General features: G+C 40.9%; 1 protein-coding gene across 1 annotated transcript in view; it reads left to right on the top strand.

Moving 5' to 3' along the window:
* The window catches only part of PRUNE2 (prune homolog 2 with BCH domain), a 259,577-nt gene that overhangs the window by 211,865 nt on the left and 21,068 nt on the right, over positions 1-26,644 (top strand). Inside the window, exons 10-12 of the mRNA XM_029201650.1 lie at positions 7,700-7,779; positions 9,682-9,882; positions 20,306-20,479. Coding sequence (XP_029057483.1) covers positions 7,700-7,779; positions 9,682-9,882; positions 20,306-20,479 — 455 coding nt within the window. The remainder of the gene's footprint in view (positions 1-7,699; positions 7,780-9,681; positions 9,883-20,305; positions 20,480-26,644) is intronic.

Genomic DNA, 26,644 nt, shown 5'->3' with positions numbered 1-26,644 from the left:
ATAAGGCTTACTACAGAGGATTTTATACAAAACGACATATGCTATAATTCAAGGGTCATTTGGACAGCAATTGATTTTTGCTACCTGCAGATTTTGAGAATTCAGCCCTGTGTAAGGAGACTGTATAATGTTTCTCTCCTCTGAGAACATGAGAACAGATGGCTGTGGTTTGTGGGGTTTTGCAAAATCCCTAGAGAAGGTGGTAACTGGGTGAGTGCCCAGTGCTTGTGTTCCTTTAGTTTTTTGTCATCTACTTTCCCTATTCTCACCCCCTTCCTTATCTGCCTCAGCTGGCTGACTTATAGGAGTCACCACACTTATCTTTTCTAGGGTGAGTGAGGCCCAGTGGGGTAGCTAATTGTGGACAAGAGCCTCATTTCATGGGCTCAAACCCAGCTTCCTGTTGTGGGACCTAAGCTCCCATCCTTTCCTGGGTATCAGCTTGATTAACCTGAGTGTGAACCCCAGTGCCTCTGCCTTGCCTCCCAGTTGAGTAATGTGATAAGAGCCCTGGGGCACACAGGGTGGCATGTACCCTTATCTTAAATTGTGCAGCCTACTTTATCAGACAAGGATCCTGAAATGGCAACTCTCCAACCATTGGTCTTTAAAGGGCTAATTTATGTACTCAACAAAAGCAGGCAAGCACCTCATGAAAGGTTTTGTTTCTTCTTTTTTTTTTTTTTTTTTCCATTTTATCTCCACTCCTAGAGAAAGTGACTTATGAAGTCTGTCACAAGGGAACTTTCTCTTTATGTAATCATTTCCCAATATTTATCAGCATAACCATATGGTATTTTTCTAAAGAACAATTAACATCCTTAACCTGCTACCCTATTTCTATGGAGCTGTATTTTTTAGTGGTCAGTCTTATAAGAATGATTATTCCCTAAAAGGGTTGTTGCCTGCTGCTGGGTGTGCGTGCCCGCCAGGAAACATTAGAATCTAGAAGTGCTGTGTGTGCGCTAAGTCTCGGTTCACTGCTCGTTCGCTATTAAAAAGAAACTGATCTCGGACAAAGCTAATCCTAAAACAGTTAAATCCCTCCAGATTCATAAATGCTGGAAGGATATACAATGTAGAATGGGCTTACCTTTGTACCTGGTCTAAACTCAAGAGGGTGCGTATAACCAGGTCCCAAAATTTTCCTTTTTCGGTTGATCTTTTACTCTGGTGTCAGGACCGCCGTGCTACTGCGTGCTAATTTCTTTATTAAGAAGCAGAAGTACCAGAAACACAAAATCTACTAATATACATGGGATCCATTCTCAAATTGGAAGATTCTATTTACGTCACTGTTCCCCACTTGGTGGTATTTGTGATTAGAGGGGTGCCCAGATTCAGTATAAATAGCACTGAATCACCCAGGAGCATGGTTCTTTTTCCAACTTCCTGATTGAGTTGAGCCCTTAGATAATTCATCCATTTTCTTTTCTAATATCTGAGTTCAAGGCTATTTATTTTCCTCTAGGAATTTCTTTAGCTGCTTTCACAAGTTTTGACACGTAGGGCTTTATTGTTCATTTACTTACAGATGTGTTTTTAAATTTCCAAACAGTCTTTTTATGATTGATTTCTTATATATGGCCCTGAAGTCAGAAAATAAGGTACATGCAATGTTGACTTTTGGTATTTTACAAGACATTCTATATAGTTTTCATGAGTTTGAAAAAATTGTGTATTTTTCTTGAGTGCGGATCTGTCCATTAGACCAAGCTATGTTAGTACTTTGTTCAGATCTTCTGTATCTTTATGCATTTTTTCCGATTGATTCCTGAATTCTTGAGACATTCAAATTTCCCCCCATGAAGTTCATTTCTCCTTATAATTTATATTCGATTTTTTGGCCTATGTTGTTAAAAGCATATTGGCTCTGGATCAATATATCTTCTGAGAAATTCCTCCTTTTATCATAAAGTAATAACTTTCTTAAGCCTTAATAATGCTTTTCTGCCTGAAGTCTATTTTGTTTGCTACTAATATTGTGACAATTGCTTTCCTGTGGCTATTGTTTTTCTGATATTTCTTTTTATATCACTTTATCATCAACACTTCTGCATTATTATTTTTAGATGTTCCCTTTTTTTTTTTTTGCGGTACGCGGGCCTCTCACTGTTGTGGCCTCTCCCGTTGCGGAGCACAGGCTCCGGATGCGCAGGCTCAGCGGCCATGGCTCACGGGCCCAGCCGCTCCACGGCATGTGGGATCTTCCTGGACCGGGGCACAAACCCGTGTCCCCTGCATCGGCAGGCGGACTCTCAACCACTGCCCCACCAGGGAGGCCCTAGATGTTCCCTTTTCTAACCAGCATGGCTACTCAGGGTAAATGACACTGCCTGCTATGACAAACAACCCCAAATCTCAGTGCTTCAACACCACGAAGATTTAAAAATTATTCTTTAATTATTATAATCTCTTTCATATTGCTTTTTGTGTTTTTTTTAAAGATTTATTGCTAGTTCTTCTGTTTACAGCATCTGCTGGCAATCCCCCATAGTGTTTTTCCGTAGTTTAGTTAGGAGTTTGGTGGGTGTGGGTGAGGGTGTTGGTGTGGGTTCACCTTTCAGAGGGTTTTTTCTTTCTCCTAAGTGGATTTCCAGTGAATCCTAGATAGTAAAAGTAGCATGATTAAGTGTTTTCATATTTGGTTCTTTTGGAACCCTAGGACTCGAGGCCTTCAATGGTCCTAGGTGAATTTTAATTTTAATCTTTTGACTTGCGTTTCCTACATCATTCAGGTAATATAAATCAACACATACTTGGCATACAAGCAGTGTCTCTAATTCTCATAGGTTGCTTTTAGTTTTCCACCCAAGATTCCAGGCAGACTGTGCTTTCCAAGGCCAGAGGATAGAGTTTGTTCTTATCCCTCTTCCATTAAGAGGGCCGCTTTTTAAGGGCCATGGCCTTATTTAGAAGTTCAGGGTCTAGGCGTTTCTTCCAGCACCTGGAGGTCACTTCTGTGGGGCCCAAAGGCCTATGTCCAGTCCAAAATCCTGCAGGCTACCTTTCATCAGCTTTCTAGAATAACTCTTCATTTCCAGCATCTGGGGATTTCCCCCGGTCTCTTTCAAGTTTGGAAATGTATTAATTGCTTTTAGGGTGTTCTGTCTTATATAGCATTTCTTTGGATTTATAATGATAAATGACATTACACCTTGCCAGACACTTTCTGATCCCTCTTTTATTTTTTAGCAAATAAAGAAAAGTCTCAGAGGGAGAGCCCAGGGGTTTCTAGCTTGAATTTAATAGCATTGTTTTATTTTGATTATATTTAATTTATGTGACTATTTTAGGTGAGTGACTCTAAGTTTCCTTATATACAGTGATAACAAACCTTCCTTTCAAAACAAACTTACTTAAGTCAATTTAAAGAAAAATATTAAGTAAATTGACAAGGGCTAGGTGGCTCTGAGAAACCCATAAAGGTGCTATATTCATATTCAAGTTTATAGAATGCTTGAAAAGCAGTTGATGGTCTTCTGAGCTTTGTCCTCATTTAAAAAAATGTTCCTATAGGCTAAAGCAAACCTAGACAAGAAGATGTTTATCATCACCCTGAGCCTGGGTTGAGAATGTGGGAAATGCCCTGATTTGGGTAATCCAAGTCAGGGCATAGTGCCAGTCAGATACTCCCTTCAAAACAAACAATAAAGATCAGCTGTACTACTCAGGATGGGCTGGATTAGCGCGTGGTAACAAAGAAACCCGATACTATCTCAGGGCAAAACAAAAAGGTTTCTTTCTTGCTCATACATCCAACGATCTTTATCCAGTAGGGGCTCTTCTCCTCCCAGCCCCTGTTCTGAGCTCCTCCATAGGCACCAAGGTGGGGAACAGCACGTGGCACCTACACTTGGTCCTAATTCTTCTGCCCGGAAGTGACACCTGCCACTTCCGCCCTCGTTTCATTAATCAGAGCAAGTCACATGGCCACCCTAATTTCAGAGGAGGACAAAAGGCGGAGAGCCAGAACTATTTGGTGAAGAGCGATAATGTTTATAAAACCGCCCAGCAAACAGTTCTGGATCCGTCCTCTAGATGGCGACGTGGAGCCGAGCATCTGTTGGGGAGGTCAGCAATAGTAGAGTCAGGCTCAGTGTTTATAACACCCCCAGCCTGTTGGGTAGCTCCCTTCCGTACAGAGAAAACCCCTAATTAGGTAGTGACTACGGTTGGGTAAGGTAAAATACTTAACCTTCACTATGGACTGATTTGTTACCTAACAGATCCCAAGAGGCTTCCATTCCCATTGGTAAAACTCCATGCTGTTCCATCGCCAACTACTCTGGCCACATTTCTACAAATATTTATAGACCTAATGTATGAATGTGGTTGAAGTATTTACAGTGGGCACAACTTGAGTTTCTGCCAGGTTTGCCTCTGGGCTGTTCTGGTGCAGCGTTCCTTCTCTGTCCCTGGGGTTTCCTAAAAACTCCCCACGGCCTTCTGTAATATCTGTGGATTTGTGAGTCCCTCTCTTCCGATCACTGCCTGGTCACAGCTTCAGCTTCTCTTTTCCCTCAGGTATGCCGCCTCTGGTTTTCTAGCACTTTCTTAACTGCGTCTCTGTGCCGTAAAGGGGCGCTGAGAGACAAAGGCTCTATTTACTAACTTCAGTGAGTCCAGGGCACTTATAGGCTCTATGGACATTTGTGCAGCACTGAAATTTTCCCTTACCTAGGCTGATACCCCAATTTTAATAACCTTAATATATGTTTTGTCCAACCATGACACAGACTTCAGTTAAATCACTGATCCTGCTATTATGTTTAAAATGAGGGAACACAATACCTTACACTTAGTGAATGCTTTATAATTTCCAGAGTATTTTCTCATGTATTCTAGTTATTGTTTATTCTCCACAGTCACTGTAATATTCTGTATTCATTATCTTCATTTAAAATCACAAAGACGGTCAGCTAATTTTCTCAGAGTTAATAAGCTTGTCAGTACTAACCGTAGAACTGTAACCCAGGACTATAACCTCATATCTAGGACCCTTTCAGTTATTCCATGATGTTGCCTATAACTCACAAACATCAACAAAACCTACAAAATTTTAAGACAGATACTATCTGTCTGTTTTTAAACCCTTCATATTTATTTTGGCGCTAAGGCCAGCACCCTTATGTGCTCTCTGAAGCAAGTAGGTATGATGTCATTTTTTTTTTTTTTTTAAGGTTGACTCATAGTCAACTAGAAAAAATAATGTACATGTGCATTTAGGGGATTTCAAGTTCAGTAATTCAATCCAACACATATTTATCGGGTATTTATTTCTACCAGGTGCTGGAGATGTAATAGTAAAGAAGACAGACATGGTTTCTGTCCTCATGAAGCTTCAAGGCTAATGGAGAAGGCAATTATAATAGCAAAAAGAACTACAATAAAGTAGATAACATTCGTTTCTTTCAGTGTTCTTTTCAGGCATTGCACAGTCTCTCTTTTTTATTGGAGAGGAAATGGAGGCACAGAAAGATTAAGTAACTTGCCATATGACACACAGTAAGGGGTAGAGCTAAGGCTTGAATCTAGCCGCTCTCAACAGCAGCATTTTGCTACTTTACAGGTACTACAGGGTTGATGTCAAAGAGAACGCACACAGATTACTTCAGATGACAAGGGGTCATTGTAAGGAGATTTGAAAAACCGCAACAGCATGGGAAACCTAGACAGCTATCCCTCTGGGTCCCAGGACTTTCAAACTGGGGCCTAGAGCAGGCCTTCTCTTTGCCTACCACCCCACCTCCATTGCTGGACAGTCTGGTTTGCTGCATCCCATGCGGTGCGTCTCTGGCAAGGGTTATCTTGTTCCTGCCAATACGTTTATTGCCTTTGACTCACACGCTGACCCCTTGCTCACTGTTTTTCAACTAGGGTGCAGGACTCATTTCAGAGAACATATAGGGCAGAAGCCACAACAAGTGTATGGAGAAAGAAACTCCCTGGGGTTGTGTTTTTGAAGGGGTCTGTGGGGTTGACGGGTAAGGACACAGGCATTTACTTCTCTCAGGGGAGCAGCGCTGAATTGCTGATGACAGTCCTCATTATTATTATTTTATTTATTTTTGTGGTATGCGGGCCTCTCACTGCTGTGGCCTCTTCCGTTGCGGAGCACAGGCTCCGGACGCACAGGCTCAGCGGCCATGGCTCAAGGGCCCAGCCGCTCCGCAGCATGTGGGATCTTCCCGGGCTGGGGCACGAACCCGTGTCCCCTGCATCGGCAGGCGGACTCTCAACCACTGCGCCACCAGGGAAGCCCCTCATTATTTTAACTCCATCATCGCATCTTTACCACAAGCATGAGGCTGGTCTGCTTCATTCTTCTACATCCTTAGCACAGAGTAGACACTCGATACATACTTACTGAATAAATGAAGCAAGTACAGTTATCACTACAGACACAGGATTTTGTTTATGTCATAGACTTTGTTAACAATAAGGGGTTTAACTTGAATCCTGAAGAAACTGATCATCCAGGTAAAGCAAACTCCAAATGTTTGGTAGACCCAGATTGAGGTGGAGAGGAGCCGCAGTAAGAGAGGGAGGGAGGGATTAAATTTAGAACTTTAACACAAAGGTTTATCATGGTTAAATTTAGATTAGTGTCTACATCAGAGGCATTCACCCTAGATGAGTGAAATTACATGGAAGCCACCACGAAGAAAAATATATTATCGTAGGGAGGGTGGGAGGGAGACGCAAGAGGGAGGGGATATGGGGGTATATGTATAGGTATAGCTGATTCACTTTGTTATACAGCAGAAACTAACACACCATTGTAAAGCAATTATACTCCAATAAAGATGTTAAATATATATATATATATATATATATATATATTACCGTGATAAATGGGGATGTACTGAACGAGGGTCAGGAGATAAAAATAAGTCAAGGGGAATTTACTGTGAACAGTGATCAGCTTCCTACAAGAGCATATAGATTTGCCACAGTTTCCTCCAGTATTTGTCTGTTCCCTTCCACTAGTCTTACCAAGTGGGTAAGTCCTGGCTTCAACAGTCCCGGGTTCAACACTGATTAGAGAGAAAAGATGGTAACTCATGACCAGAACCATCTTCACCAACTTATAATTCACAATGAATCTTTAAATATTCAAAGAAGGAAGGAAAATAACATCAGTTGGCACCTTCTCAGGAATGTTAGGCACTTTACATTCATTGCTTAATCTTTCAACAACTCAGTGAGGTAGGTGGTATATCCCTGTTTTAGAAACAGATCAACAGAGTATCCTTTCCTCTGCCCACAGCAGTTTAGGTAATATGCTCAAATTTACAGGAAGAGATATATACAAAGCCAGGTCTGTACTTACTCCAAAGCATATATATTGTATCCCTTGTTGAAAAAAAAATTAAATGTCCCCTTAAGTATATTTTATTAGTTATTTGCTTCTCCTGTTTCTGAATTTCTTGAGGTGTGTTTACTTATGAGAACTGGCAGAAGAAGTGACTCGCTCTGTGCACAGAATAAAATCCGAGTCCATGGTTCTCATTCACAGTAACTGCAGAAAGTCTGTATTCTAATTTAGGGCCACTTACAATGGATTCAGTACACATACTTGGTTGGTTTATTGAAAATGCCATCCTGGAATCTCTGGGTTTCCTTTTCAAAGAAAATTAAATCCCACACATTTTTTTACACTCTTTGCTTTGTGTTTGTTTGTTTGTTTTTTCAGATTACTGTTAGAGGATGTGGGAATGGACATCCCCTTTGAGGAGGGAATGCTGAGTCCCAGTGCTGCAGACATGAGGCCTGGTGAGAAAGCGTTCATTCATTTTCTTCAGCAGTGTTCTGTATCCAAACGTGTTCATTATTCAGTGAGAGAACCATTTCCTGTGCATCCAACTTGTGATATCAGTGATAAAAGTGAAGAGAGGAAAAAAGTCTGTGTGAGGAAGGTGTTAGGCTTGATGCGGTTAATTTCCGAGTTGACTTGAATCATCACCTAGTGTGGGCCACCCTTTATGTCCTGGGCCATGCCTGGATCTGCCAGTGTTTTCAGTTCCTGTGATAACTGGCTGCTGTTTATCATAATACCAAACTCTAAGTTCACCTAATTTATACTGAAGTGTGAGAATATTTAAAATTAGCGATTTACTATTAAGGATGCTCAGTATCCTGATTATTAAAAAAGAAAAACAAACAAAGAACCCCAAACTACGCTTGACAACCCAAGGCATATACAAAAAGGAATTTAAAAATTTCAGTTGCAACCTGTATGACTCTCACTCTGTACTAGGTTCACTCCTTTGCACTGTACCAGCTACAGGATCATACCAAGATCCTGAACCCTGACGTTACCAGTCAAGCCTAGAATTGAGAAAGGAGTCAATTTTTTATTTCTGTCCGAGTATTTAAAGTGCATTCTTCAAAGTACTAACCATGTGACGTAACTGTTCTTAAGTGTTCTATGGCCAAATAAGCATGGTAGCCACCGTACATCTGCTCCACTCTTCAAGGTCCACAATTCACTTTTTATCCCTGGCAGTCCAGTGGTTAAAAATCTGCACTTCCGCTGCAGGGGGCCCAGGTTCGATCCCTGGTCGGGGAACTAAGATCCCACAAGCCACGTGGCGTGGCCAAAAAACCCCCAAAAATGTTATATACGTAACATTTCTACCATCACAAAAAATTTCTTTTGGACAGCACAGCTCTGAGAATCCCTGTAATATGGAAACCCAATGTTTTACAAACTGACGGAGCGATAGAAATATTTTTTCAAGTAATACATAAAAACATTACATGGAACACAGTTTAGGCGTTGTCTATACAGAAAAAAAAAAAATCTTAATGACAAAGAAACAGTGTGAACTTCCTTAGGACAAGAGACAAGACTAGAGTTAGAATTCCAGAATTGGTGGGTATACCAGATGGCCTTCAAAACATTTTGTGATAGGGAATCCTGAAATTTTTTTGTCAAGGTATCTCTCTAACATTGTTTAGTTGGGATCAACTTGGTTAAAAATGACTTCTCCAGCTCTGCTTCTGTTAAGTGAAAGGCTCTTGAACAGCAAGATGCATATTAACAGTGAAAGAGTGGGAGCTAATTCCATGAGCCTTACACGAGGAGACTATCACTACGGTACAGGAACCAACGTCAAGCAGTATTGGCATAAGAAGTAATGAGTGCTTGATCAAGGAATGTAATCTGGGAGGGTACCTCAGTTTTATTACAAACAAACGAAAAAAAAACAGCCAAAGAAAGTTCACAACAGAGTTGTCAGGAACTAAAGAGACGTATTTGGGGAGTGTCTGTAAACATTACAGATAAAGTTTGTATCCTCCGTTTCAGAGGAATAAAGTCTACATGAATCACTATAAGTTATGTGTAAAGCTTAACTGTTTTTCTTAAGTAATATTCATCATAAAAACTTTGATTCAGTAGTATATCAATGTCAAGTTCTCAAACCTGAACAGGGCAGTTCTAAAAACTAGATCTCTGCTCCCACTTCCTATTTCTGCATGGCCAGGGCTGATGTAGCCGGGGTGAGCCAGTACTGAGGCCTGCTGGCCAAGAGTGGGGTCTAAATCCCACATGAGGACTTTTAGCAGGTGTGCCTTTGCTGAAAGGGCCTTAAAATTGTTTTTCACTGGGGCTCACACCCACTGTTGGCAGCCATGTGTATGGTCTAATAATGTTGCTCTTTATCTCTTTAGAACCTCCTAATTCTCTGGATCTTAATGGCAGTCATCCTCAGAGAATCAAACTCACAGCCCCAAATATCAATCTGTCTCTGGATCAAAGTGAAGGGTCTGTTCTCTCTGATGATAACTTGGACAGTCCAGATGAAATTGATATCAATGTGGATGAACTCGATACCCCTGATGAAGCAGACTCTTTTGAGTACACTGGGCATGGTAAGTTGCCAGGTTGGCAAGGCCAAAGTTAAGTGAAAAGTGAAAGATTATCTAATCTTATCTAATGTCATCTAAGTGGCTTTAGGAACAAACCTCTCATTGTGTTGCTGGTGGCTCCTTTCTGTGATTTCTAGAAGCTTCTGTTTGTATCTGAGGTCATAGGTGGACATGATGGACGGTTTAGAGCTTGACAGAACAGGTATGGCTCACAGAGGTCATACATAGCCATCACTCCTTTGTTAAACCCCTACTTTATGCCAGGCCTTGTGCTTGGCTGGGGTTGTAGGGCCATGTTACATGCTGTGTTATAAGTTTTACATGTAGGGCCATGTTACATGCTGTGTTATAAGAAAATTGGGACTGGGTTTGCAGAGAAAGAGAATTTAATCTGGAAGATAAAATTAGAGGTGGAAAAATTAGAGCTTACCAGTTTCTCTGTACAAGCTCCCACTGTCTGGAATGTTCTTGCCCACAGATCCTACCTGGGTGGCTCCTTCTCTTTATTCAGATCTTAATCAGATGTCATCTTCTCAGAGGCCTTCCCTGACCTCTGTAATCAAAGGCATTCCCCACACCACCACCTAGTCACTCTCTATCCCAGTATTCACTTTATTTTCCATGTGTCACACTAATTGAAATCATATCATTTAACTATTTGCTTGCATCTCTATTTTCTTTCTCTTCCCACTAGAATGTCTGCTCCACAAGGTCAGGGGCTTTCTTATGTTTAGTGCTATATCCCCAATAAAGCAGGAAGGAAGGAGGGATGGGACAGGGTGTGCTGGGGGAAAAATAAAAAGGAAGAAAATTGGGGCTTCCCTGGTGGCGCAGTGGTTGAGAGTCCGCCTGCCGATGCAGGGGACACGGGTTCGTGCCCCAGTCCGGGAAGGTTCCACATGCCGCGGAGCGGCTGGTCTCGTGAGCCATGGCCGCTGAGCCTGCGCTCCGCAGCGGGAGAGGCCACAACAGTGAGAGGCCTGTGTACCGCAAAAAAAAAAAAAAAAAAGGGAGAAAATTAAAAGCTGCTGGATCAAACACTGGCACTCCTGATATGATTACCAGTCTTATTTTAGTTCTTTCTCTTGCTCAATGAAATTGCGTTTAAGAAATATATACAGATACAAAGCACTTGCTTTAAAAAATGGCATCATGTAGTTTCAGTTTTACAGGGCGGCATTCTCTGACTTTGTAGTATTTGAATTTGAAAGTAAGAGAATCCTGGCTACAGCTACTGCTTTGATACACTTTGAAAATGATTAAAAAAGAAATACCACAATTGAATGATGCCCTGACTTATTTAGAGCTGTACTGATTTCAGCAGTTTCTTTCATAGAAGAACACAGTTATGAAATTAGGAGCGTCATCATCAAATTACTTTCATCATCAAATTACTTAAGTCAAGCAATGGTCATTGAGCAACCAGGGCTATAACCACAACCAGCATAGATTCAGACCCTGCCTTCACAGAGTGTAAAGCTTTATTTCCTCAAGCTAAGAAAACAGGAAGTGGCTAAACTACTTGTATTACAGATGATCATGTTTAAGTAGAGATTTTACATTGCATGTTTATCATGTTCTTGGATTTTTATAGTTATCAGGATATTTGACCCTGTAGGTTGAAATACACAAATAGGAGGTGAAAGGTCTTGAATTCATATTCTTTTCTGCCATCTCAGTCACTCTTCCCCAGCTACTCCATCCTTTCCAGCTGACCCCAGCTCTCCCAGCCCTTCTTCTGCTAATAGATCTTCAAGTGTAAAAATCAAGCATTAACTTAAAATCCCAGAGAACACAGCTGTGGCAAGACCCTGCTCGCCCCTCCCTCTCCTCCCCCTGTACTTCCCTGTTGCCCTGGAGAGCTGTGTCACACCACATCTGAACCTTTTCTTTTTATAAATAGTAAAACTGTCAAGCAAAGTGGCGGTGGCTGAGCAAACTGGTAATTAAAGCTGCCACTTGCTGACACAGTTCTTTTTATTTAGTCGACACAGTTATGCTAAAAGAACCAGATTAACAGCCACAGCCCTGCTTTTAGGTCTTAAACTCAAAGGAGAGAATTTTAATGTAAGTTGAATTTTAAGTCCACCTTGATTTTCATATGAAAGATGTATGTTCAGACACTGTTTTAAAAACAACATTAAACACTGAAAACACAAAGTGCCTCTGAATAGCTATATTTTATAAACATGCAGATATAGATAACTGACTATAAAGAGAGAATACATTAGCGTCCCAAAGTATGAAATTAATGTTTGGAAAGCTGCATGGTTTTCTTGTTCGTTGTGTGAGCATTCTGAACTAGGCATATACATTCTCAACAAAATTGGAGTTTTTAAGGCACAGGCTTTCAAGAGTGTTTGGTCAGTAATTAATTTTATTTAATGAACACTTTTCACAGTGCTTACTGTGTGCCAGGATCTGTGCTAGGTGCATTATAAATATTAACTATATTAATGCTCACGTCAAATCTATGAATAGGTATTATGTTACCCCCAGAGGTTAAGCAATTCACCTAAAGTCACATAGCCAGTAAACGTCAGAGCCAGCATTCAAAACCTGAGTTGTTGTCCCCGACTCCTGGGCCATGCTCTCTCCATAAATATACTGACAGTGAATAGGAGGATCTTTTACTAGGTTAGGCTAGCGCACCTGAAGTCAAGCCTGGTGACCCATCCTCACATTTACATTCCCTTTTATCCAGCCATTTTCCGGTGACTTGAGGGCCCTTAATTTCTCAAGTGCTTGAAGGATGTTTATACCATTTGCCTGTTTTATTCAGGTGACGATCACCAAACACTGCTGCCAGGTTATTTGCCCACAGTGTGATTTTGCTTATGGAAAATTTCTGAAGCTCACTATCAAAAGATGTTAAATTAGTCTTCCCTCCCAAGCTATTTTCTTTAACAATTGTGTCCAAATATCGTTCAAAGCACCGACATAATTAAGGCTTGACTTCCTTTGATATTCAGAAGTGCCAAAGATATCAGAAATATGTAGATAGTGAAGGATTTAACAGGCCAGTCTTTCATATTAAGGGAGATCTGAGCTTTTTTTCTCTTTTAATACTTTATTATACTAATCCTATAAACTTAAACATATCCAAAGGTCAGAAAATTGATGATGACCTATTTCTGTTTTCCAAACCAACCGCAGAGTTATTTTTACCGTAATTCAGGTCTCAGCAAAGCCATTTCATAAGGGAAATGGAAAAATGATAGAGAATTTTAGCCTGAATATTTCTGATAAGAACATTATAAGAAACACTTATGCGCTCTTATATTTTTTCTTCCTAGGCTAAGCGATGTTCAGTGACCTCGTTTAAGCTATCTTTTCTAAAACTAACCCCTAATGACAGACAGTTTCCTATGTGAATAAGATGCCCTAACATTTTTTCCACATAATCAGATAGTCACTTCATTTAACTTCCTTATCTGCAGTCTTCCATTATTTTCACAGCCTACAGGCAACCAGCTTATAAAATCAATTCCCTGTTTTAACTCTGCATATTAACTAGTCAAGTGTTAGGCTTATTCTGTTTTACCCACAAGCAACCTTATGCCATAATGATAATGTGGTATGAAAGGATGATGTTTTCCTTGTATTTTTGTATGCTGAGTTTTCACATTCAAATTAACTACGTACCTGTTGTCACCTGAAGAACTTTAAAGACTTTCTTAGCTGGGTACAGGATGTCTTTCCTCTAACAAGTAAAAGTGCAAACCTGGGGGGTGGAGTGTATGAAAAAATGGAAGTGGGAAGACCATTGAGCAAGTTACTCTTGTTGCCTGGGACTAAGACGTACCTAGGACTCTAACAATAGCAAAGAAGATGGAGAAAGCCCGTGTTTGAACCCCGGCTATGCTCTTTCCAACTGTACTGAACTATACTTCAACAGGAAAAAAGTGAAGAATTTTCTCAGTTTGTGATACTGGCAAAAGATGAAGCTGAACTTAAGCTTCATTCTGTCAGGAAGGGTCCCTAGAAATATGTTCACATCATTATATGCTTTTGTAAAAGTTTGAAGAAAAAAAAAAAAGAAAAGATTATTTTCCTTAAAAAGCTCCCTCCCCCCAAAACTATATATACTTCAGGCTCAAACAAACCTGAATCCACATTGGATACTAAGTAACATAAAAGGGAGAGATGAAAGGTATATTAGGAATGAAAGTTAAAAGCTAGTTTATAAATCTCTGGGTATTTAGCATAATACTAAACATGTCTTGAATGATGAGTGTCATTTAGAAAGCACTCCTCCTACAAATTAAATTAGTAACATTCAACCTAATGTTCTCTAAATCAATAGTCTAGATTAATACATAGCATGTTCAGGATTAAATTATGCCTAATGTTAGTGATCAAATATGTCATGAATAATACCTAACCTCATTTTCTTCCTGGGAGTGATTTCTAACATTTAATACAAATAAAGAGGCTCTTTGGCTTAAAAAAAAAAAAAAAAAAAAAAGTTCAAACATAATGAATGTCTTTTAAGGCATTTTCAGACTGTTCCCATTATCAGTGCAAGATCACAACATAGAAAGCTAGTCCCCTTTACAGATGTATGTCCCTACTGGAGGCCACAGCTGGCCTCATGGCCGCATCTTTTGTTAGTCTGTATGATCACCAACAGTGGACTCTCCACTGTGATCTGTTAGCACAGGATATTCAGGAGCCTGTGTACTAAATCATCTCACCAAAGGCAAAAGAAAATGTTCAAGTTGACTTCTCCCCTGTGTACCAAGGCTTAATTGACTTCAACAGTCGCCAGGGAGAAAAGCCTGTTATTCAGAAAAAGAGACAAAGAAAATCAAGCATTTCTTAGTGAAGAGAGCATGAGACCAAACATTAAATTTGGAGGGCCTGGGGATAGAGAGTTAAATGAGACCGGAAAATTTTGCAAATAGTGAGAAAATGATAGCAATGGGAGGACGGTAATTTATAGTTGTAGCAGAAGAATTTTTTTTTTTAAAGTAGTTTTCTCATATTTTTAAAATTTAATTTAATTTTTTATTTTATTTCTGGCTGCGTTGGGTCTTCATTGCTGCGCGTGGTCCTTCTCTAGTTGCGGCAAGCGGGAGCTGCTCTTCCTCGCGGTGGGCTGGCTTCTCATTGCGGTGGCTTCTCTTGTTGTGGAGCTCGGGCTCTAGTCACGCGGGCTCAGCTATTGCGGCACATGGGCTTAATAGTTGCAGTGCGTGGGCTTAGGAGTTGTGGCCCACAGGCTATAGGGCGCACGGGCTTCAGTGGTTGTGGCGTGCGGGCTTCAGTAGTTGTGGCTTGCGGGCTCTAGAGCGCAGGCTCAGTAGTAGTGGTGCACGGGCTTAGGTGCTCCACAGCATGTGGGATCTTCCCAGACCAGGGATTGAACCTGTGTTCCCTGCATTGGCAGGCGGATTCTCAACCACTGCGCCACCAGGGAAGTCCCAGAAGAATTATTAAGTTTGGGAAGATCCATTAATTAAAGGGAGTAAAATAAAGCTACTTTTACTTCCTACTAGCTTAGATTGTTGACTTCCAGAATTGAACACCTTAAGACAATGTACTGAACACCTAGCTCTTATATAACTTTATTTCATTTATATCAGTCAGAAAAGGTGGGAAAAGGAGGAGACATACCAACTTGGCCATGCTTTCTCTGAAACATTAGGAGTAACATTTGATAAAAAGGTCCAGCCTCGAGCTTCTTTTTATTGAAGTATAGTTGATTTACAATGTTGTGTTAATTACTGCTGTACAGCAAAGTGATTCAGTTATACATATATATACATTCTTTTTTTTATATTCTTTTCCATTATGGTTTATCACAGGATATTGAATATAGTTCTCTGTGCTATACAGTATGACCTTGTTGTTGATCCATCCTATATATCAGTTTGCATCTGCTAATCCCAAACTCCCACTCCATCCCTCCCCCGACCCCTCTCCCCCTTGGCAACCACCAGTCTGTTCTCTATGTCCGTGATTCTGTTTCTGTTTCACAGATAGTTTCATTGTGTCACATTTAAGATTCCACATATAGGTGATATCATATGGTATTTGAATTTCTCTTTCTGACTTACTTCACTTAGTATGAGAATCTTCGGGTACATCCATGTTGCTGCAAATGGTATTATTTCATTCTTTTTTATGGCTGAGTAGTATTCCATTGTATATATGTACCACATCTTCTTTATCCATTCATCTGTTGATGGATGTTTAGGTTATTTCTATGTCTTGGCTATAGTGAATAGTGCTGCTATGAACATAGGGGTGCATGTATCTTTTTGAATTATAGTTTTGTCTGGATATATGCCCAGGAATGAGATTGCTGGATCATACGGCAACTCGATTTTTAGTTTTCTGAGGAACCTCCATACTGTTTTCCACAGTGGCTGCACCAACTTACATTCCCACCAACAGTGTAGGAGGGTTCCCTTTTCTCCAAACCCTCTACAGCATTTACTGTTTGTAGATTTTTTGATGATGGCCATTCTGACTGGTGTGAGGTGATACCTCATTGTAGTTTTGATTTGCATTTCTCTAATGATTAGTGACGTTGAGCATCCTTTCATGTGTTTGTTGGCAATCTGTATGTCTTCTTTGGAGAAATGTCTATTCAGGTCTTCTGCCCATTTTTGGATTGGGTTGTTTGTGTTTTGGTTGTTGAGTTGTATGAGCTGTTTGTATATTTTGGAAATTAAGCCCTTGTCGGTTGCATCATTTGCAAATGTCTTCTCTCATTCTATAGGTTGTCTTTTGTTTATGGTTTCCTTGGTTGTGCAGAAGCTTGTAAGTCTGATTAGGCCCCATTTGTTTGCTTTTATTTCTACTGCCTTGGGGGACTGACCTAAGAAAACATTGGTATGACTTATGTCACAGAATGTTTTGCCTATGTTCTCTTCTAGGAGTTTTATGGTGTCATGTCTTATGTTTAAGTCTTTAAGCCATTTTGAGTTTATATTTGTGTATGGTGAGAGGGTGTGTTCTAACTTCACTGATTTACATGTGCCAGCCTCAAACTTCTATGCCAAAATGAATAATAATGCTGTTTTTAAAAGTAAACTGTAGGAAAATGTTTGTGTACATGTATACATACTTTTAAGGTAGGAGTGTAGTGTCCTTTCTTACTATGATACAACAATCAAAAAGCATACAGACAAAAACTGATAGATTCAACTATATAAAAATATATTTCTATTTGGGAAAAATCACAAATTCAAAAACTAAGCACAAGGCAGGAAAATAATTGCAGTATATGACAAAGTTCTGTATAAAGAACTCCAAAAAATCAGTAAGGACCACAATAGGCAAAGGATTTGTCAGGTGCCTCCCTGTCAGTAAGAGAAATATAAATAACCAATAAACACTTAATAATTCTCACCTTCTTTAATAATTTAATATACATTAAAACAACAAAGAGAGAAGTTTCACCCTAAATTTTCAACAATTAAAAACTTTGATAACCTCCAGTGTTGTTTTTTTTCAATAAATTTATTGATTTTTAAAATTTTTGGCTGCATTGGGTCTTCATTGCTGCACAGGGGCTTTCTCTAGTTGTGGCGAGCGGGGGCTATTCTTTGTTGCGGTACATGGGCTTCTCATTGTGGTGGCTTCTCTTGTTGCGGAGCACGGGCTCTAGATGCGTGGGCTTCAGTAGTTGTGGCGCACGGGCTTCAGTAGTTGTGGCACGCGGGCTCAGTAGTTGTGGCGTGCAGGCTCAGTAGTTGTGGCGCACGGGCTTAGTTGCTCCGTGCATGTGGGATCTTCCGGGACCAGGGCTCGAAACCATGTCCCCTGCATTGGCAGGCGGATACTTAACCACTGTACAACCAGGGAAGTCCCGCCAGTGGTTTTAATAGGGTGAGCAAATAGGTACTCTCAGATATTTTGGTGTGATATATTCAAGGGCAAAAATGCTCATAAAGGCTTTCAGTGCTTAGACCCTCTGACCCAGCATTCCATTGCTAGAAAGGTAACCTGTAGCAATATGTGCACAAAAGAGATAAGACACCTTTACAGGGATACTTACTGCAGCAAATTCTTTATAAGGAACAACAACCCATAAAATAGAATAAAACTAAATTTCCATTGCTATGGGACTGATAAACTGAAAGACGTCAGTAAAACTGAATACTCTAGGGCTATTTTTAAAAACGAGCAGGGTTTATATTCACTGAGATGAAAAGAAGCCCATGCTGTGTTATTAGGTGGAAGCACATTGTAGAACAGTAGGTACAGAACATGCAGAAGACAGAGATTAATCACACTTTCTGGGAAAAAAAAAAGTACGTTTGTGCCCATGAGTATAGAAAGAAAACTACATATCAAACAAAAATGAGTGAGAGAGGCATTGGTGATTTTTGCTGTTTCCCTGAACAATTTCTGGCATCTTCTGATCCACAGTCAGATGTGTTATCCATCGCACCACTAGCCCCCACCCAACAATTTCTGTATTGCTTGTACTTTTATTAACGTGTTTTATTTTTATAACAAGCAAAGAGAACAGAGTATACAAAGAAAAATTTTTTTAACGAAGTAGCCTCAACAGAAGCATGCAGAAAACAAAACAACCCCACACAGATCACCAGGGTCAACATAGAGCAGGCCAGAAAGCCCCAGACCGGGTGAAGAGGGGTTGGTGGATGGTGAATACATTGCAGAGAAGAGCAGGTGTGTACAAGAACCTCAGAAGACAAACCCGCATCAGAGCCCAGTGGGAAAACAGGGTCCTGGGAAGGGAGCGGAGCGGAGAGGAGCATCTGAGGGTCCTACCCCACGTGGGAAGGGAGAAGCAGGAAGGGATCCCAGAAAGGGAGTCCAGGGCAGATGGATGGATTTGCACAAGTGACACAGCGCTTGATCTGAAACCAAGGTTGTTGCTTTCCCATCCTGAGTAAGCTGCAAGCGCTGGTGGGAATGCAGAGAAAGCCAGAGTGATTGCAAGGCTCTGCAGGTGGTAGTAGCTGTTGGTGTTGGCATAAAAGGCTAGGATTGCTTCCCAGCTGGACTCCATTTTGCTATTCTAAGTCACAGGTAATTACACACGTTTGAATTTGTCTTGCGGGATCTTCTGGAACATAATGGCTCTGTTGTGGCTCCCTTACAGATTACCTATACTTCCAGGAACTTGTCCAAGCTTTATTTATCCACTCACCCTCCCAAGTTTTACTGAGGGCTCTGTGCAGGGTTTCAAGCTAAGTGTTGAGTGGGTTGGTGGAGGCAGATATTAAAGATGATTCTGGCACAATTTCTTAGCCCAAGGAACTCACTGCCTTATAGTAAAATAAATGAGAATGAGACAGTTACACATTCAAGGTACAATGTGATAGCTCAGAAGAGTAGAAAAGGTAAGGGTCTGATTGTATTTGCTTCCTAACTCTGTGACCTGAGGTAGTTACTTCAGAGTTTTTGCATTGGTATCATGTCTGCTGTAGTATCTACTGTTGTGCCTGCTACACGGTAGATGCTTAATAAATACTGCTGTTATTATTATCAAAGTGCCATTAAAAGAATACAAGTGGAGTATAAATCAAAGGTAATTTCTCATGAAATGGAAACTTAAGAATGATAACATCTGAAAGAATTATTGTGAAATCTATAAACAATCCTTTTTTCCAAGTCACTTAAACATACATAGAATACCCATTGTTAAATTCTACTAGCACTTGAAGTAAAAATGGAAACAAGTGTTGCTTATTCTTTTAAGAAAACTAAATATGGTTGCTTTTTTCTTGATGCACAAGAATGGGTGGTAAATTTCTCCGCCAAGAATGCTCAGTGGGCTTTTTCATTGCCTTGGGCACCCGCAAGTAAGAGTCTTGTGAATTTTTGGCCTTGGAGCACTTCTGGTCTACGAGGTTGTTTCTCACTTACTGTAAAACCTTTGTGTAGCATATTTTGAAAAATGTATAGGAAGTAATATCGAATTAATGTCCAGATGCACTCCCAGTAGACAAGGGGATGCAACCCCACTGTAAGACTCTTAGAGTGGGGGTCTAGGCTGGCGGTATCGTCAAGATACTGAGCTGAGGGCCCCCAAAACACTCTGAGCACTCAGGATACACCAAGAAGTGTGGCACAAGGGAAATAGGGCCTGATGAATAGCCTTTCACCCCATCAGAAAGACCTGCAGTCTACAGCTTATAGGATCGAGGATGAGTTAGCACCAGCCTATGCCCCCTTGGACCACTACAGACACAAGACAGCTCTAGCTCTTTTCCTATCCCCACCCTCCGCCTGGCCTTCACAATGGATTGGTTGTTCAGTCAGTCAATCAGTAAGACTTCACTGAGTGTCCTTTATGTGATCAGGATGGTGTCAAGCTCTATCAGAGTTGTACAGAACAGGGAGCTCGGGTTGACTCTGCCAGGAGGTCGCTAGTTGCTGAACTGCCTCACCTGTGGAGGTCTTTCTTCTTTATCCCTGCTCTATGCTTCATTTCCAGAGGATCACACAGCCAACAAAGATTCTGGCCAAGAGTCAGAGTCTATTCCGGAATATACGGCAGAAGAGGAGCGAGAGGACAACCGGCTGTGGAGGACCGTGGTGATTGGAGAACAGGAGCAGCGGATTGACATGAAGGTCATCGAGCCCTACAGGAGAGTCATTTCTCATGGAGGTAGGTGAGCTCTGCAAACCTGGGAAGCAAGCAGCGGGGCAGCCATACAGTTTTTATAAGAAAACAAAACTAGGGTTCTCTGCGGCATGACGTCCCAAGACCCTATTAGGCAGTCGACGTTCAGGGCACTGTAGAGCTGAGCGTATTATTTCATACTCAATTCAATGAACACTGGAAAGCTTACTATGCAAAAGTAACTTTCCAATGTGAAAAATGCCTTTCGCACTGCATACCTGATAGCTATCCTCTTCTGTGCAAATTTCTTGAAAGCCATAGTTGTCCAATTTAATAGTGTGTTTGGAATTCATATGTTGTAGGGTTTAACTGAATTGTTTTCAAGTCTGTTTTCTACATGGCCTGCAGTAAGAGGTGCTTTTAATTCCAGACCAATCTTTGGAATCCTCTTCAGAAGCTTTAGGAAATCTTTTTAGTCTTAGCCTGGTCCTTTTTTTCCCCCTAGTTGAAGTTTGCTTTTCTATAAACTCCATTACATCTATGCCTATGACATAGGCATAGATGTAATGGACACATCTATGACAACAGCCCACTCCAGCCAAGATCTCCACCTGTTTCATAAGGGACAAGGGAGAGAAAAGGCTCTTTTGTATTTTCACCGCTTTCTTGGAGCTCCAGGAGCCTTGATTAATTTGGGACTCACAAAAAAATCACATGAGCTCAAGCGACACATTGAACGTTGTCAACTTCAGAATCCATAAATGGCTTTTTGGCTTTTTCTGCGGCATGCACAACTTCCCTGCAGTCCTGACGCCCCACCCTAACCACTCAGCTCTTCCAGGAAAAGTGTAAGCTGACAAGGCAATTGTTCTGTCTTCCTTATCGAGGACAGGGAAATAAGTGTCTTGGCGCTGCATTAAACCCGGAGCTTTGGTTTTCTAACAAGCAGAAGAATGCTTTGCCTTTTCCCTCCAACTTCCCTTCACCACAGATTTTCCCCATGCATTGCTACCTCCATGGAAGTATCAGGACCCCCCAGGGCCCCCACCCATGGTAGTGAAGGAAAATGCCCATAGGTGTCCCTGGCCCTGACCTTCCTTTCTCACCACTTGCCCTGGAATGGTAATATGGCCCAGTGATAGCTCCTCTAAGGGAGACTTTTCCCACAGCCCTTTGGAATGAGAGCAGGCCTAATCTTGCTGAAAATGACAGACAGCTGGCCATAGAGTCAATCCTGTTGTTGTTCTAATGAAAACCACAATCTGAACGTCGTCCAGATCTCCCCAGAAGGTCACATCTCCTTTGCACCAGCCATCAGGTATTTTTGGTTTGTTTGCCTTTTAGAAAACAAAAGAAAACAAAACAAAACACGACTATAAAATAGCCTATGCTCATTCCAAAAAGTACAAGATATATAGAAAAGTCTGTCAAAGTCTGTCATGCAGTGACAGTCCCTGTACATTTTTACCATTCAGGTCATAAATTAGAAGTCCCTTTGTTGTGAAGCAGGCAGGCTCACGGCTTCACAAGAGATAACTTAGCCTGTTATTATAAGGCTAAGTTATCTCTTGTTACCCCAGCAGACTCACCTGCTTATGCTTTCATCCACAGTGAAGTTAGGCGGGTTGGATGGGTGGGTTGAGCCCATCGTTCTGTTGCCTGAATCAGGAGAGAGTGATTTTCATCAGCACACCCGGGTCAGAAAAAGCCACTGCTTCCGCCTGTCACATTCTTTGTGAAAACACCCGATATCTCAGGGATAACCTGGTTTGCTGTGCCCTCCATCCCCACCACCTCCTCCCCTTGGCATCTGCTCCTCCCCTTTCTGTGTTGTGAGCTCCTTTTTTGTCTGGGTAACTGTCTGGTTTGTTGGAGAGAGAAGGCCATCTCTCCTCTCCCTGGCTCCGCCTCGGCCTTCTCCAGGTGCTGGCTTGCATGAACGCGCCTCCGGCTGCACCCACCGGAATGTTAGGGAGATGCCACCTCTTCCTACGCCCCGACCAGCTTTTTTGCTCGGGAGGTAAAGACAGTTCACATGTTACTTCTGAATTTGCCAAAGCTTTGTCTGCTGTCTTAGAAGCTCATACCACTTTCTCATACCTCAATGATCTGAGAAAGTCACGCTCCCTAGTTACCAGTCCACTGAGTTTGTCATCCTGGCTTCTGATGAGCATTTTAAAAAGCAGCACTCCAGAGTGAACAGAGATGTTGTTTTGGTGTCTTGCATTTTGCTGTGAGGAAGTTATCCCGCTCAGGCCAGTAGGGAAGTGCCGGCTGTTCGGTGCTCTGGGCAGCACGACTGCAAGATGGGGGTGATGAAAAGCGCTGCTTAAGTTTGCTGCAAGAGTGTCCACACCAGCTGGGAACATCTGTGTGTGAGAGCAGGACTTGAACAAATATTTCAGCCTTCAGCTTTACTGACCTCCACATGAGCTATGGCCAGAGGCCCTGTCCACAATGTGGAAGAATAGGGTTCAAGACCCGTCTTGGCCACTGATAAGTCTGTGATCTTGGTACATCACTTAACTCCCCTGGGCCTCAGTTACTTCATCAGTCAAGAAAGGATGATCTCAAAGCCATGTCACCTCCTGTGAGCCCATGAGTAATATCCCTGCCATCTGCTTAAGTAGAAAAGCAAAGAAAAAGAAGTCTGGGTGGTTTGGATTAGCCAACAGTGAGGGGTCACTTTGAGGCCAGAACTGGCATTTTTGAGCCTGAAGTAGAGAACACAATTAGATAACCAAGGCCAGTCACACCAAAGCGTTGTAATGAGGCGTTTCCTGTCTTGTGTTTTTACTTCTCTTATTTCATTATAGGAGACTCAGGTAACCTTCTCTGCAGTGTTGCTGGACAAATGATCCTGGAAAGGATGAGAAGAGTTGCAGGCTGGTGTGTGTGTGTGTATGTCTTGGTTGCGACTGTGGTATCTTTCCTTCTCTCTCCATTCCATTTGCTGGCCAGCAAACTTGTGTTACGTCCCTTTCATGCCTCTCTGTTCTCCCTCAGGTAAGGTTTGCATCGTTGCTTCCGAGGGTCTCAGGCGACACCACGGTGGGATAGCTCATGCACCTCAGCACACACACCCTGAATTCACCTCACCGTTACTGAGAAGAGAGTCTGATAAAATACATGTGTTAAAAAGCGAAACTTCACGTGAATTCTGCGTTTGCCGACAGGCAACTTCACTTGAGTCAGCTGCATATTTAGCGTAGAAGTTGGGTTAGCTGACCCCCTTGGAGACACTGGCGAGGAACAAAATGCAAATGGTCCTGTTCATTCACGTTATTACACTTTGCCAGCAATTGCTATCTGGAATAGCTCCAAAGCCTGGCAACAACGGCACCTGCTCTTGATTTAGAAGAAAACTTTCACGAGGAAATCTTTTTCTCTTTCCTTCCTTACACGCTACATCTCCTCCTCTCCTCCTCTTTCTTTTGCCTCTTCTTCCCTTCCTACAAATCCTCTGCCCCAAAATGCAAAATCCATCATCATTTGTCAATTTCAGTGATTTTTTTTTTATAGAAAGAGACAATCCCAGCTTAGTCATTGATCAGGAAGTGGTAAGTTGACCGTTGAGTATTCCTTTGGTTAAATAAACCCAAGCCAACGTGATACTACACCATGCCAAGGACAGACAGCAGTAACACAATTGCCATTGTGAATTGCCATTTAGGATGACTTCTGAAGTACTGTTTATAAACCTCAGTCTTTCCTTTAAAAAACGACAACAACGTATTCTTAGAAATTCTCCAGAAATAGAAAACTCAAAGTAACTGAGCGTCATAATCTTGCAATTATCCTGACACCCTGGAGTCAGACAGCTACATGTAGAAAGATGCTTTTGAAAGGATGCTTTTATAAAATTTTTTATTTTTTTAATCTAATTTTTATTGGATATTAGTGTATCGCTGATTTGCAATGTTGTGTTAGTTTCAGGAGTGATGTGTTAGTTTCAGCATGATTCAATTGTACATATACATACATCCGTTCTTTCTCAGATTCTTTTCCCATATAGGTTATTACAGAATATTGAGTAGAGTTCCCTGTGCTATACAGTAGGTCCTTGTTGATGACCTATTTTATATATGGTAGTGTGTATGTGTTAACCCCAAACTCCTAATTTTATCGCCCCCCCCCTCCCCATTTCCCCTCTGGAAACTATAAGTTTGTTTTCAAAGTTTGTGATTCTGTTTCTGTTATGTAAATAACTTCATTTGTATCATTTTTTTTTATATTCCACATATAAGTGATATAATACTTGTCTTTCTCTGTCTCTGTCTTTCTCTTCACTTAGTATGATAATCTCTAGGGCTACCCATGTTGCTGCAAATGGCATTACTTCACTCCTTTTTATGGCTGAGTAATATTCCGTTGTATATATGTACCACATCTTCTTTATCCGTTCCTCTGTCGATGGACATTTAGATTGTTTTCATGTCTTGGCTACTGTAAATACTGCTGCAGTGAATATTGGGATGAATGCATCTTTCCAAATTATGTTTTTCTCTGGATATATGTCCAGGAATGGGATCGCTGGGTCATATGGTAGTTCAATTTTTAGTTTTTTAAGGAACCTGCATACTGTTCTCCATAGTGGCTGTATCAAATTACATTTCCACCAACAGTGTAGAAGGGCTCCCTTTTCTGTGCACGCTCTCCAGCATTTATTGTAGACTTTTTGATGATAGCCATTTTGACCAGTGTGAGGTGATACCTCATTGTAGTTTTGATTTGCATTTCTCTAATAACTAGCTTTGTTGAACATCTTTTCATGTGCTTTTTGGCCATCTGTATATCTTCTTTGGAGAAATGTCTATTTAGAGCTTCTGCCCATTTTTTGATTGGATTGTTTGTTTATTTGATAATGAGCTGCATGAGCTGTTTGTATATTTTGGGGATTAATCCCTTGTCAGTCACTTCATATGCAAATATATTCTCCCATTCTGTGGGTTGTGTTTTCATTTTGTTTATGGTTTCCTTTGCTGTGCAAAAGCTTGTTAAGTTTGATTAGTTCCCATTTGATTTTTTTGTTTTTATTTTCATTACTCTAGGAGGTGGATCCAAAAAGATATTGCTACGGTTTATGTCAAAGAGTGTTCTGCCTATGTTTTCCTCTAAGAGTGTTATAGTATCTGGTCTTACATTTAGATCTTTAATCCATTTTGTGTATGGTGTTAGAGAATGTTCTAGTTTCATTCTTTCATATGTAGCTGTCTGGTTTTCCCAGCACCACTACTGAAAAGACTGTCTTTTCTCCATTGTATATTCTTGCCTCCTTTGTTGTAGATTAATTGATCGTAGGTGTGTGGGTTTATTTCTGGGCTTTCTGTCCTGTTCCATTGATTTATATTTCTGTTTTCATGTCAGTACCATACTGTTTTGATTCTGTAGCTCTGTAGTATAGTCTGAAGCCAGGGAGACTGATTCCTCCAGCTTCATTTTTCTTTCTGAGGATTGCTTTAGCTATTTGAGGTCTTTTGTGTTTCTATACAAATTAAAAAAATTTTTTCTCTACTTCTGTGAAAAATGCCCATGGTAATTTCATAGGGATAGCACTGAATCTGTAGATTGCCTTGGGTGGTATAGTCATTTTGACAATATTGATTCTTCCAATCCAAGAACATGGTATATCTTTCCACCTGTTTGTGTCATCTTCACTGTCTTTCATCAGCATCTTACAGTTTTCAGAGTACAGGTCTTTTGCCTCCTTAGGCAGGTTTATTCCTAGGTATTTTATTCTTTTTGATGCGATGGTAAGTGGAATTGTTTCTTGAATTTCTCTTTCTGATCTTTCATTGTTAGTGTATAGAAATGTAACAGATTTCTGTGTTTTAATTTTGTATCCTGCAACCTTACCAGATTCATTGATGAGCTCTAGTAGTTTTCTGGCAGCATATTTAGGATTTCCTATGTATAGTATCATGTCATCTGCAAACAGTGACCGTTTTACTTCTTCTTTTCCAATTTAGATTCCTCTTATTTCATTTTCTTCTCTGATTGCCACGGCTAGGACTTCCAAAACTATGTTGAGTAAGAGTGGCAAGAGTGGACATCCTTGTCTTGCTCCTGATCTTAGAGGAAATGCTTTCAGCTTTTCACCATTGAGTATGATGTTGACTGGGTTTTTCATATATGGCCTTTATTATGTTGAGGTGGGTTCCCTCTATGCTCACTATCTGGAGAGTTTTTATCATAAATTGGTGTTGAATT

The sequence above is a fragment of the Monodon monoceros genome, unplaced genomic scaffold (genome assembly GCF_005190385.1).
Source record: "Monodon monoceros isolate NGI ecotype Baffin Bay Population unplaced genomic scaffold, NGI_Narwhal_1 Super_Scaffold_5, whole genome shotgun sequence".
NCBI classification, from domain to species: Eukaryota; Metazoa; Chordata; class Mammalia; order Artiodactyla; family Monodontidae; genus Monodon; species Monodon monoceros.
Note: the sequence above shows the minus strand (reverse complement) of the source record. Positions and strands in the feature narration are given on the sequence as shown.